The 14,211-nt window shown below is 37.5% G+C and overlaps 1 protein-coding gene across 5 annotated transcripts in view; it reads left to right on the top strand.

Moving 5' to 3' along the window:
• ino80 (INO80 complex ATPase subunit) overlaps positions 1-14,211 on the top strand; it is a 56,606-nt gene that overhangs the window by 12,374 nt on the left and 30,021 nt on the right. For all 5 annotated transcript variants that reach the window (XM_067417477.1, XM_067417475.1, XM_067417476.1 and 2 more), the window contains exons 15-25: positions 1,635-1,730; positions 2,508-2,567; positions 2,659-2,801; positions 3,951-4,035; positions 4,125-4,242; positions 5,618-5,703; positions 5,804-5,971; positions 7,809-7,942; positions 8,380-8,447; positions 8,542-8,635; positions 9,544-9,736. In XM_067417477.1, the coding sequence (XP_067273578.1) occupies positions 1,635-1,730; positions 2,508-2,567; positions 2,659-2,801; positions 3,951-4,035; positions 4,125-4,242; positions 5,618-5,703; positions 5,804-5,971; positions 7,809-7,942; positions 8,380-8,447; positions 8,542-8,635; positions 9,544-9,736 (1,245 nt within the window). The remainder of the gene's footprint in view (positions 1-1,634; positions 1,731-2,507; positions 2,568-2,658; positions 2,802-3,950; positions 4,036-4,124; positions 4,243-5,617; positions 5,704-5,803; positions 5,972-7,808; positions 7,943-8,379; positions 8,448-8,541; positions 8,636-9,543; positions 9,737-14,211) is intronic.

Genomic DNA, 14,211 nt, shown 5'->3' with positions numbered 1-14,211 from the left:
ACTTTGTGTTTAATGTTAATGATGACTGTCTGTTCAAATGATAAAAAAGTAACATTCGCAATTAATAACATTCTTAATTCATAGCCACGATATCCTGCTTTTTCCTCACATTTCACGTTCAGGGCTCTATGCATATTAATACTAATAATAATCAACAATATGACCTAGTATGCTGAGGAAATAAATTCAAAAGTGCTTCAGGAAGATGATGTATGTATATGTAGCTACAGTTGTATGTATGTTACAGTTTTTTCACTGTACATACATACAAGGAAACAGGTCTGCAGGACATTGCGATCCATTTAGTAAGGGAATTACTCAGTTGGTCACATACAGATTTGCTAAATTTGCGTTTCAGTAGGTGCGTTTACATGGATCACTGTAATCTGTTTAAAAGTCCAATCTGAATGAAAATGCTTTATATAAACACCTCAATCGAAATAATAATAATGCCCAAACCGAAATTGTAATCGGTTTGAGAGGGGTGGGATGGGATAACCTAGCTTGAACCTTAATGAACCGATCAAACAAAATATTCCACCATGTAAAGATCCGTTTACTGTGTACGTCCTTCTGTAACGCTAGCATATACCGTAATATACGCATAGACAGTAATATATAAAATATATACGCCGTAATAGTAATATTAGTAATATACGGTAACGTTAATATATAATATACGGCGCGCGCCTCCACCACTGGAGCGCGCGCTGCGCTAAACACCTTGTTGACAAGAGAGGAAAGTTCATTTTCCTGAGGTATTAAACTTTTTATTTATTAACAAGACATAAATAATAAGATAATGTTGGCACAATGACACAGACATAGCATCTCATCTTGACAGCGTTTATCCCAGGTAACATAGTTTTTACTTACAGTGCGGTTTGAAGATGACGCTGTCTGCTAGAGTTGTTATCACGGGACGTTAGGTAATTTACCTCCGGATTAACGTTAACTCCTGGATGCTTTAAATTTGGTACTTTTATCAACACTTCCATCAAGCCGCTTTTTTCTATAAGTAAATGTTCCAATCAATGATCCAGGCAGCGCGTTCTCATCCCCTTTCTTCATTTTACAGTTGAACGGTGGAGAACTGCTCGGGGTCAAAGTTCAATACGGAATGGATTAATCTGCGTTATTTTTTTAACGAGTTATTTTTTTCTCCGATTATTTGATCGAAATTACCACACGTTATTTTAACAGCCCTATTTTTTCCACAATATCGCCCAGCCCTACCATAAGCACAGCATGATTTTTGGGTTTGCAAAACATTCTCTTTCTCTTACCAAGAGATTTCACTTGAAAGATGAACTGTATTTACTAATCGCTAGCCTCTGACACAAATCAGTTTTTTGGCATGGATATGAAGCTGATACCTCCAGCTGTCTCCGCTGCCCTCTGTGACTTCCAGGGCTTGCGAAAAGAGGAGGATACAGAGTTTTGGTATTTGATATGAAAGCGTAGCGCTGTGGGCCCATAGGAAGCCATGTTAGCATGTTACCTTGTTCTTCAGTTGTTTCCTGTTTTGACCCCTCTCTCTCTTCTCTCATTCTTTCCCACCATCTCCGCCCTAATCCCCCTCTGCCGTCTGCACCTGTTTGGCTTATTTTGTGTCCGCGTGCTCTATCGGACAGAGGGAAAACATCTGGGGACCCTTCTTGATCATCTCCCCTGCTTCAACACTCAACAACTGGCATCAGGAGTTCTCCCGCTTTGTCCCCAAATTCAAGGTGAGTGTGGCAGCTGTGCGGGGAAACACCTGCAGCTGTGGATTTCTTTTTACCGGAATCTCTTTCACTGTCTCAAACCCTTTATAAACCCATTGAACTACGTCTATTTTCAGAACAATGGAAAATTTGCTTAGTTTTTTCTCAGCCTTTGCCTATTTTGCTGTAAGGAAACGCATGACAGATTATTGCATTTCTGGTTAGATTTTTGTAATCCTTAGGGGGCAGTGTTGTATCATTTATAGTGTTCTACTAATATCAGCAACCTAAATATTCATTTCCTGCCAGTCAGACCGAATCACAAATCATCTGTATCCGAAATCCCAGCCAGAATATCTTGAGGAATATCAGAGGGCTGAACAGTAATTATTTATTTTTGTTGGCCCGGTCAGGCCAGTGATTCAGAATTATACTAGCCCTGCCAATATTTTCACTGGCCCCACCACACTTTATTTTTAGCAACATTTTTTTGTGTTATGTTTTTCATTAAAGATTAGTTTCCTTTATATTAAAAAAGTTACAACAAATAATTAATTATGTTTTTAATTTGTCATTTCTATTAATTCATGCACACACTTTTACTTGCTGATTCTTGCCCGGATCAGTCGGTCCATACTTATTGTTGATCCCTAAAATAATGTGCATTGTACACCTTGCAATGAGGTTAAGATTATGAAAAGTATATATAGATAGATACATTTATATCCTTTTGGCAATTATTTATTTTTTACATGTTTAAAAAAAAAAAATGTTTAATACTTTATTTGTATTATTTTGCAGGTGCTACCGTACTGGGGGAACCCTCATGATCGTAAAGTTATTAGAAAATTTTGGAGCCAGGTAAGCATTTCATAAGAACATTTCTCTAATAAAGCAGATTAATTTAAATCTACTACTTCAACCATATTTTATCCCTGTTTGGCTTCTGTAGAAAACATTGTACACCCAGAATGCACCATTTCATGTGGTCATCACCAGTTATCAGCTGGTGGTGCAGGATGTGAAGTATTTCCAGAGGGTGAAATGGCAGTATATGGTTCTAGATGAGGCCCAAGCACTGAAAAGCAGCACCAGGTAATTGGCACTCGATTAGCACTTTGAGTTATTGGAATACGTAACAAATGTTTGGAATACATAACAAGGTAAGTCGATTGACCACAAGGGAAATTGGATTATTAATTACATGCAAGTCATAGCATAAAAAGATAACCAAAAAATTAATTAATTTTATACATTTTCCATTGCAAATTACCTAGTTATTAACTTTGTTTTACACAGTATTTACTTATACATTTTTTGGAACGGATACTAGCATTACCACTTCTGTTAATTGGCTAAACAGACTGGTTATCAGCTCATGCTGTCTTAAAATGGTCAGATATGTGACCCTGAACCACAAAACCAGTCATAAGGGTAATTTTTGATTTGAAATTGAGATTTAAACATCATCTGAAAGCTGAATAAATAAGCTTGCCATCGATTTATGGTTTGTTAGGATAGGATTTGGGTGAGATAATATAAACTATTTGAAAATATGGAATCTGAGTGTGCAAAATATTGAAATAAATCACCTTTAAAGTTGTCTGATAATTTTGACCCATACAATGTATCATTGGCTATTGCTACAAATATACCCGTGCGACTTATGACTGGTTTTGTCCAGGGTCACATATAGGATAGTGGATTTATTGTATTTTCTTGCAAACATAGCAAATAAAATCTGGTCATCTAATTTATATGCATCCTTGAACCTTTTAAAAATGGAAAAAGGGTTTATAAAAAGCTCCAGATGCTTCAGAGAGCCTCCAGTACTGGTGCACATTTTCCATATTCGCATCCTCATAGTCAGTGCAGTGACACTATGTCTGGACTGGAACCCTTCAGAGAATGAGGGCCTCTCGAGCTCTGAGTGTGAGTTTGTGCCTCTCTGGAGATGACAGCACATGTGCCAGCAGCTTCTGTTGTGGTAGAACATGATTTATTGCCTAATTGGAGTCTCGACAGGGCGTCAGAGCAGCTTTCTTGAGCTTTCAAGTCTCTAAAGTCCCCATAATCTATGAAAGACTTAAACCAAGTCTGAGAAGTGAGCTCTGAAGAGAAACCCCTGTAGTATTCAGAGTTCAGCATTGAGCGTTGTTGTCATGCAGAGTTATATTCTCCGTTAACCTCAGCTTGCTGCTTGCTTGGGAGGTCTTAGTAGCTGTGTCTGGTTCTTCTTGGCAGCGTCCGATGGAAGATTCTGCTTCAGTTCCAGTGCAGGAACCGCCTCCTGCTAACAGGGACACCAATCCAAAACACAATGGCAGAGGTAAGTGTATTCATGCGAGACCTTGTTTGAGAGTTTACATTTGCGAGTGCAGTGCCACAAAAACTTGACACAATTGTTCTTTCTCTCAGTTGTGGGCCCTGCTTCACTTCATCATGCCGACTCTGTTTGACTCTCACGAGGAGTTCAATGAGTGGTTTTCCAAGGACATCGAGAGTCATGCTGAGAACAAATCTGCTATTGATGAAAGTCAGTCAACTCTTGTCTTTATCTCTTGTTTACTGTCCATTTTATCTTCAGAGAGATTAAAGGGATAGTTCACCAAAAAATGAAAATTAGCTTATGATTTACTCACCCTCAAGTCATCCTAGGTGTATGACATTCTTCTTTCAGACGAATACAATCTTTATATTAAAAAAGTCCTGGCTAATCCAAGCCTTATAATGGCAGGGATTGTTGCTTTGTTTTTGAAGTCCATAAAAATGCATCTGTCCATCAAATAACGTGCTCCACATGGCTCTGGGAGGTTAATAAAGGCCTTCTGAAGCAAATCGTTGCATGTGTGTAAGAAAAATATCCATATTTAAAACTTTTAACTTTTTTAAATAAAGTTCCGGCTGATCGCCTTCCGTGGAAAAGTGTTGAAAAGGCCTTCTCAGAGTTCAAGATGCGTATGCGACGTCTGATTAGCGTACCTGGGAGTGTAAGCCTTTGAACTGCAGAGGCACTTTAAACACTTTTTCCATAAACTGAATACGGAAGGCGATTGGCCGAAACATTACTTTATAAAGTATAAATATTGATATGTTTCTTACACAAACGCATCACTTTACTTCTAAAGGCATTTATTAACCTCCTGAAGCCGTGCGGAGCACATTATTTGATGGACAGAGACATTTTTATGGACTTCAAAAACAATTCCTGCCATTATAAATCTTGGATTAGCTAGACTTTTTAAACTGTAACTCAACTTTTATTCGTCTGAAAGAAGAATGTACTTAGGATAACTTTAGGGTGAGTAAATCATAGTCTACTTTAAATTTTTGGGTGAACTATCCTTTTAAAATATGTGTTAGGGATGAACAATTTAGTAAAAAAAAAAAACAAAACATTTAAATGACTAAATGAAAAAGAAAGCAGGGATAGTAAATCAAATTGTCAAAGAAATATATATTTTTAAAAGTTTGAAGTTTTTTAGTATTTTAAGTTTGAATTAGTTTTAATATTTCTATGGTTTAAAAGTTTTCCTCATCCAATCTATCGGATAGATCAGATCAGATGTTTTGGGAGATTGCTAGATTGCTTGTATTTTTTGGGTGTTTGCTGCCTATTGCTATGTGGTTGGTAGGTTGTTTTAGTACGATGCTAGCAGGTGTAGCATGTTGCTAGCATATTTTAGCTTTTTATTAGGCTTTGCTAGTATGTTAGGCTTTGCTTGTGAAGAGCGGCAACATAATTATTGTAATTATTGTAATTATTCTAGATTTTTAGCTACAAAATAATACATTTTAAACAATTAATATTGTGTTAATATTAAAACAGCAGCCCTCATGCTGAACAAGCAATGTCTGAATGTTTTGCCCATGCTCCAGTAGACATAATTTATGGTGGTTTACCCTCTCAGACCAGCTGTCCAGATTGCACATGATCCTAAAACCATTTATGCTGCGCAGAATAAAGAAGGATGTGGAGAATGAGCTCTCTGACAAGGTGAAAGAGTCTTACAGTATCTCAGGCAGAATTATGGTTTGTGGTTTCATGTCCCTATATGTGATATTTATGTTCTTCATTTTTTAAACCTTCATCTCAGATTGAAATCTTGACATACTGCCAGCTGACCAGCAGACAGCGGCTGCTCTACCAGGCTCTGAAGAACAAGATTTCCATTGAGGACCTGCTGCAATCATCAATGGGCACGGCCCAGCAGGCCCACAACACCACCAGCAGCCTCATGAACCTGGTCATGCAGTTTAGGAAGGTGAGGCTGGGTTTATTTACTAGATATAGTTCATCCAAAATTGAAAATTCTGTCATCATTTACTGACCCTCATGTCGTTCCAAACCTGTATATATAATTTTTTATTTTATTTTGTGGAATTTTAAAAAATGTTGAATAATTTTGAACATTTTTGATAATTGCTTTGGTTCCCATTTGAGTCTATTGTATTTTTTTGTCAGTGGAAACCAAAATTGGTTTATCAAAATTGGTTACCAATATTTTTCCAGTGGCTGCTCTAGAAAATTTTACATTGGGGGGCAAAGAGGTGGCAAGAGGTCTTGGCAGGGTGGCAGGGGTATACGTGGAAATCCCTATATGTGAATTGCTTTAACAAAACAAACAGAAACCCACTTTTAAACTACAGTACTTATTGTTTAATCATGCCCTTACACACTACAAAGGAATAAGCCCAGTGTTCAAACAAAACAAAACAGTATAAAAAGCAAAATGAAAAAATAAAAAAGTACAATAATTGTGTCCAAGATTCAGTGGACTACAAATATACAACAGTGGACAATACTCAATTTCTTATTATAATTAAAAACTTATAATTACAGTCTACATTGTATTACATTACACTGTAGGGCCGTGTAGCTAATAAGTAGCCTATATAACAAATATAAAATCAGAAAGATTTATCACATGCACACACCAGTTATGTTTAGACTACTTAATCCTATTGTATTTGTTATTTCCCCAGTTGTAACCTGGTTTCATTGCTGTGATATCTGAGAGGAATTGGAAGGACTGCTCAGCTAAATCAAATGTAAAAATTAAAAAATAAATACAGAGCCCTATCAGCTGGCAGTCTTATTTAAGGTTAAAAATAAGTCAAATTACATATAATGCATTTTTTTATTATAATAACAACTTTATTTAATGATATAAATAACAATATAATATAATAAATATGTAATATGGTACACTACACATATTTAGCAAAATACTAAAAAAAAAAAAAAAAAAAAATTCTAGCCAACTAATGTGCTATAGCCTATTATGGTAATTAAATAGCTTTCCTGTGGTAAATGTTATGTGACATAATTGTTCTCCAGTTGTTTGATTGATCCCTTTGTTAAATTGATTGGTCGATATTATGTATGAGGAATATATATTTAGGTAAGTTGTAGGATACCGTTTCTTTTGACATTGTTCATTTGCGTTTATTTACTGTTTGCTAGAAGAGATGATCGGTCCACGTGCAGCTAGGGATCTGTCACGTAACATTTACAAGTGCCAAATGTCCTTTATTGTTTGAATTTTGTAATAAAGTAAATCTGAGAGCTGAGAATTTTTTTTATTTTTATATCATAAGTAACCTGCTCTGTTTAGTCTGTCGGTCTCCGTGTCCTCTTTGCTTCGCGATTTTTCTATGCATAAGAAAATGTATGTGTGGCGTGAGAGCATGGAAAGTGTCAATTGCGTGTGTCTCACGGTGAATGTGTGAGAGTTGGCAGTTATGGATACAGTATTTTTATATTTTTTGTTAAGCTGGTCTTGTCTTTACTAAATTCAAAATGAGGCTAATCAAAGGGAAGAGTGCTCTTACAAATCACAACCGCTGAGACTCGCTGTTTTTGCTGATGCTGAATCGTCTTTGGCATACAAATCATTCATTACAAATGTAATTTTAATGTTAAACGTGTGTTTAAACTACACCTGGGGAAACTCCCTTCACCTTCAGGGGCAAGGCTCTAGAGTTGGGGGGCAGCTGCCTCCCCTTGCCCCCCTGTAGATCGGCCCGTGCCTTTCAGTCTCACTGTACATATAGTAAAGAGCTGTAGTGTTTAAACAGTGTTTTTCACAAATTTTAAAGGTTTGCAACCACCCAGACCTGTTTGAGCGTCAGGAAATACGCTCGCCTTTCCACATGTCCCTGAAGCCCTTCATCATGTCCAAGTTCCTGTTCCGACACGCCATCCTCCGCACTTCTGACCTCGGAAAAACTAAGTGAGTTGATCTCCATGTAGCTTCCAGGTTTACTATACCTCCCTCAAGGCTTGTTCACACCAAGTACAATAACTATAAAGAAAATTGCCTTAATTCTGTGAAATCAAGGAAGTCTATCTATACCATAATAATAACGATGAAGACACAGAGGAACAATATCTTTTGAATCCCTTTGTTCAAATTTTCCAGCGGATGAGTGATAAATTGTCAGTCAATCAGTATCTACCTGACTTTCAAGAGCTTATAACAAACAGAATGTTATTGTGGTATGGACTTTAATATAATTATCATTCTTGGTGTGAACGGACCATTAGGATAATACCCAACTTTGTAGCTTTATTGATTCCATCTCCCATCAAGAGTTGTTATACAACGCTTGTAATAGCTTTGATGAGTTTTTATTAGACTGTGTTTTATTCATTGTTTTCACTCCTCAGGCTGAAGCAGACTCTGTTCTCTCCGTTCGCCACACAACACATTCAACAGTCATTGTTTCACAGAAAAAGTGAGTCTCTTTATTCATTCCACAATTATTTTGTAATTTCTTCAGTACAAAACTTACAAACACTTATTTCTGATGATCTGCATGACTGTTACAGCTGATGATGAAAGCAGCAGCTTTTCCTTCCTGCGTTTCATCGACGTGTCTCCTGCAGAGATGTCCAACATCATGCTTCAGGGGACACTAGTGAGGTCAGTTACTTCACTTTCATGTGAGAGACTATTAAATGTCAGAATGCGCACTTTCTCTGACTTAAATGGATAGTTCACCGGAAAATCAGTTCTGTCATCATCTTGTTCCAAACCTGCATGACTCCAAAAAGTCATACAGTATGGAATGGCATGAGGATGAAGACAATAATGAAAATAAAGTCCTCCTGTAGTCAATAATTTAATGCTTTAAACTACAAAAATTACGTAACTTTTAACTTTTTTCCTGTGAAAATAATTTCTTCATGCCGTAAATAGCTTCATTTAGTATATGCATATTCATGAATATGCATATTATCCCTGCCTCCACTCAATCACATGAGCTCAGAATACCCAATCCACTGTGTCAACTTTACCATAGTAAACAACGCTACAGATGGCAAGTGGAAATACTGGATTAATTCAGACGTATAGAAACCAGTAATGTATTCAGAAAAAGTGGAAGAGCAAATTATACAAGTTTGTCTAATTTTTACATGAACTCTCCCTTTAAAGGGATAGTTCACTTTAAAATGAAAATTCTGTCATCCTTTACTCACCCTCAAGTTGTTTCAAACCTGTATGAATTTCTTTCTTCAGCTGAACACAAGGGAAGATTTTTTTAAAGAATGTCAGTAACCAAATAGTTAACTGGAGCCATTGACTTCCATAGTATTTTTTTCCTACATTAAATTTTGAATAAATCTGCATTATTTAAGCTTGTTGTTATCCGGTTGAACCCATGACTCTAATAAGAACTAAATATATCAATAAGAATCTAATTCTTTTCTCACTTGCATTCAGGTGATATTTAGGTATGGGATTCAATGCATTCATTGTTTCCTACAGCAGACAAAGGAGTCTTAATAGCTGTTTATATAATAAAATCTACTCTTATCCTCTTTTCTCAGGTGGTTAGCCCTATATCTATCCTTTAAATCTGCATACCGGCTCCACCACAGACGTCTGTGGGCTGTAGAGGAGGAGCAGGAGAACGAGGCTAAAGGGATAGCCTGTTTACACAAGCTTTCATGCAGAGATCTCATCCTGTGGCTCAACAAGCCAACGTCTTTCCCAAACGTCCACAGCAGTCCTGTTCTACAGGTGAGCTCTGTCATTTTTTGCCGTTCTTGCTTTGTCATATGACAGCATAGGTACTAGTGGCCTTCATCACTATATGTTAGTAGTTATCAACCTTTTTGGCAACATTCACACTGTCAACCGCATTTACAAATGTCCCGTTCACAAAGCAACTTAAAGTAGCACCTTGAATACTGTCTGTATGAATGTGCAATGGGGGTCAACCATATTCTCTTACTAATAACCATAGCGACAGTGACAATAGTTTCATCAAACATGTCGACGTCTGTAAAACTGAAAAGTCATTTAACACAACAAGAATCCAATCAGGCCATGAGTTTATCCATCAAATCTTCGTTAACCGACAGCAGTTTTTATATCTGGGTGGAGAGTGGCGCATTTGAGTTGCACAAAACTGGCGGGAGACACTCCGGTGGAGAACAGTGACTTAAAACCTTCAGATGACACACAGCTCATATCTCGGTCGCTACAAGTTACCGAAACCACACACGAAAACCCACAACACACAGTGGCTATCTCGCATTGAATGTGATGGACATATTGTCCAGTCCAGTTCCAATGCGGATGACTGGTTGTCCAGTCCAGTCCTAAAAATGTATGGGTGTGAGTTTGACTATAAAATGCGTTTTTTACTCCTGTGAATAATCATACAGTGTGTGAACATAATCATATTAAGGACTTAGATACAGGACTGACAACCTTATTCTGCTGATATGTGAACGTTGCCTTGTCGTATTACAAATGTTAAGCATCTACTGCCATAAAATGATGGAGAAAAAAAGCCATGACACCCCAGATACAACAACTTCACAGTTCTGATTTACATAATCTGTAGTTTTGCAGAGCCAGGGGCCATTCATACAGTTTTTGCATTTGAAAAACTTGAAAAGTAGGCAGTGGAAATGCTTTTAGAACACTTTTTTAAAAAGTTTACTTAGTAAAAGTAAACTACTTTTACTTTGCACAAAACCGTGAGACGCTGCAAAGAATGAGATGTTAACGCATCTGTCAGGTTACAGGTTTACATAGAAAAACTATGGAAAAGCAGATCAATGAAATATTAAAGCAGGTTGTGTTGAGTTTTTTTGGCATACATTCTGGTTGTATGGCCAAAAATATTAAGTACTAATTATTTCTTAGGCATTAATCAAAAGACAAAGTGGAACAGTTCTGCTTCTGAATGTTTAGTTAACATGCTCGTACAAAACTGAATGTCTTCCAAAGATTTGATTGCACAGACTTTGGCATATTTCTTTGTTTATCATATTTCTTGTGTTCGCTGTTTTGGAGTTTTGTGCATGACAGTGCTATGGTCTGCTCCTGCCTTGGGTTACCACACTGAACCAGATTAAATGACCTTCATCTTTCATTAGCGCCAAGGGTTTGTATTTCGTCGTAGAAACCTATTTCCACTCACCCACGAGACACTTCAATGTTGCTTAATATCAAATGCTTTTGGGAATATGAAAGGTCCAAACTGATTATCTAGGAAAGGAAAGACGATAGAGGAAGTGAACCTGGATGTCCTAGTCCAAAAGCTACAGTTTCGTCCCCATGAGGCCAAACAGCGGCAAGGGTTAACCTGCAGTTTGGCGCGCTGGCGTGCGTTCAGGCTACGGTCAGGGGAAGCTGTGTTCAGAAGGTGCTGACTGAGGTGTAATATTATATACTTCCCACTACGGCTTTTATACCACACAAGCGTCTCCTAGCTCCACTGGGGCATGGTGAAGGAACACAACACCACAACAATCAGCTCCCCATGTGGAAATGTGGACCAGCCCATATCGAGTGCTCAGAAGCCTTGATGTAGACTTGTAAAGAATCTTAAAGGAACACTCCACTTTTTTAAAAAAGAGGATTATTTTTCAAGTCCTTTAGAGTTAAACAGTTGAGTTTCACCGTTTTTGAATCCATTCAGCCGATCTCTGTATCTGGCGGTAGCACTTTTAGCTTAGCTTAGCATACATCATTGAATCGGATTAGACCATTAGCATTGCTCAAAAATTACCAAAGACTTTCACTATATTTTCCTATTTAAAACTTGACTCTTCTGTAGTTACATCGTGTGCTTAAGTCCAACAGATAATGAAGTTGCGTTTTTTTTTTTAGATCGATATAGCTAGAAACTATTTTCTGCGTAATATCACTGCGCCACTGCACCCATAGAATGGCAGCAAAGTTCCCTGATTATTACACAGGAATGAGAGAATAGTGATCAGTCTAAAAATGTATCTTTTCCCGTTGGTCTTGGAACACAATGTAACTACACAATAGTCAAGTTTTAAATAGGAAAAATATTATATTTGAAAAAAAAAGTCTGGTCATTTTTGAGCGCGATGCTAATGGTCTAATCCAAATCAATGATGTATGCTAAGATAAGCTAAAAGTGCTACCGCCAGGTCGAGAGATCGGCTGAATGGATTCAAAAACGGTGAAACTCAACTGTTTAACTCTAAGGGACTTTGTAAATGTCTATTTAAAAAACAAAAGTGGAGTGTTCCTTTAAACCATGCTAACTAGTGGCAAAAGTGAAAGCACTTGCCTGAAAGAATCTGTGATTTTTTTTTTTTAAACTCTCTTTAACCTTTATTTACTGAAAAAAGTACAAAGAGAAGATTGAAAGTTTTCACTGACCAAAACATTGTATTTTGTAAATATAAACTAATTTTGATTTTTGGCTGCAACATACTCCAAAAACGTTGAAACAGAGTTATGTTTAACAGTGTCACATCACCTTTCCTTTTAATTACATTTTTGAATGAGGATATACATTTTTACAGTTTTGGCTTAGACAGCCCTGGTCATCGTCGTCTGATTCTCCTTTTCATGATGAGCAAACAATATATTTTCAACAGGAGGCAGAAATGGACTTTAGACAGGCCAGTCAAGCACATCCAGTGTTGTGTCTAAGAAACCACTCTGTTGTACCATATGCAGAATGAGGCCTGGCATTGTCTTGCTTCTCATGAAAGATGTCATCTTGATGGCAGTATATGTCTCTGTACAATCCCAAAATACGCCTCCACATCAATGGTACTTTCACACCAATCAATAGTTTTCTCACCAAAACTGTTTTCACTGCTGGGCTCCTTTACCATGATGTGTCACTAATGAAAATCTGGAGGAATTTTTTTTTTTTTTTTTTTAATTTCTTTCAAAAACAAGCTAACAGGTGGACTCATTTGACCACAGCACACATTTCCACTGTCTTTTGGACCAACTGAGATTAACTCGGCCCCACAGAATTCGGGCAGCATCTCTACATTTAACAGATGTATAGCTTTCTCCTTGCATAACAGAGATTCAAGTTGCTTTTCTAGAGGCAGCAGCAGATTTTAGTGTTAAGTGACAATGGTTTTCCAAAGTACTCCTGAGTCCATATGGCTATATTTAACACTGTAACATGATGGTTCAACGTTTATGCATATTCAACAGAGGTTTCCTGCCTTGCCCTACATGTACTGAGATTTCTCTGGGTTCCCTAAATCTTTTTACAAAATGATGCATGGAAGATGGTGAAAGACCTAAATACTTGCAGTCTTGCATTGGGAAATGTGAGCTTTGAATTGTTTAACAATTATCCGGCAAACCATGACCCATCTTTGCTCGCGAAGCCTGAACCTTTGGTGGGTACCCTTCTATACCCAAACACGGTACAATTACTATTACCATCTCACATGCTTCTTGTAGACTTTCAAAACAGTTTAACGTGGATATTCTATAATCTTTTCACTCTTATTAAGTCTAAACTTTTTTGGAGTGAGCAGCCATCAACTTTTCTAGACTTTCTGGAATTGGGGTTGTACAGTGCATCCGGAAAGTAATTACAGTGCTTCACTTTTTCATAGTGCTTTTTTCTTATTCAGTACTTCACATTTTGTCGTTACAGCCTTATTCTAAAGTTGATTAAATTATTTATTTTCCCTTAAAATTCTACAAAGAATACCCCCATAATGAATACGTGACAGAGGTTTGTTTGAAATCTTTGCAAATTCTTTGCTCAATACTTTGTTGAAGCACCTTTGGGACTAATTACAGCATAACGTATTTTGAGTATGATGCTACAAGGTTGTTACATCTATTTTTGGCCAGTTTTCCCCATTATTCTTTGCAAGACCTCTCAAGCTCCATCAGATTGGATGGGGAGCGTCGGTGCACAGCCATTTTCAGATCTCTCCAGAGATCTTCAATCAGGTTCAAATCTGGGCTCTGGCTGGGCCACTCAATGACATTCGCGTAGCCACTCTTTTGTTATCATGGCTGTGTGTTTAGGGTTGTTGTCCTGTTGGAAGATGAATCTTCACCCCAGTCTAAGGTCCAGAGTGCTCTGGAGCAGGTTTTTTCAAAGATACATTGTGCATTGCTTATCTTTGCCTTGGTCCTGATCAGTCTCCCAGTTCCTGCCCCTGAAAAACATCCCCACAGTAAAATGCTGCCACCACCATGCTTCACTGTAGAGATGGTATTGGATGAGTGGT

The sequence above is a fragment of the Pseudorasbora parva genome, chromosome 15, assembly GCF_024679245.1.
Source record: "Pseudorasbora parva isolate DD20220531a chromosome 15, ASM2467924v1, whole genome shotgun sequence".
NCBI classification, from domain to species: domain Eukaryota; kingdom Metazoa; phylum Chordata; class Actinopteri; order Cypriniformes; family Gobionidae; genus Pseudorasbora; species Pseudorasbora parva.
Note: the sequence above shows the minus strand (reverse complement) of the source record. Positions and strands in the feature narration are given on the sequence as shown.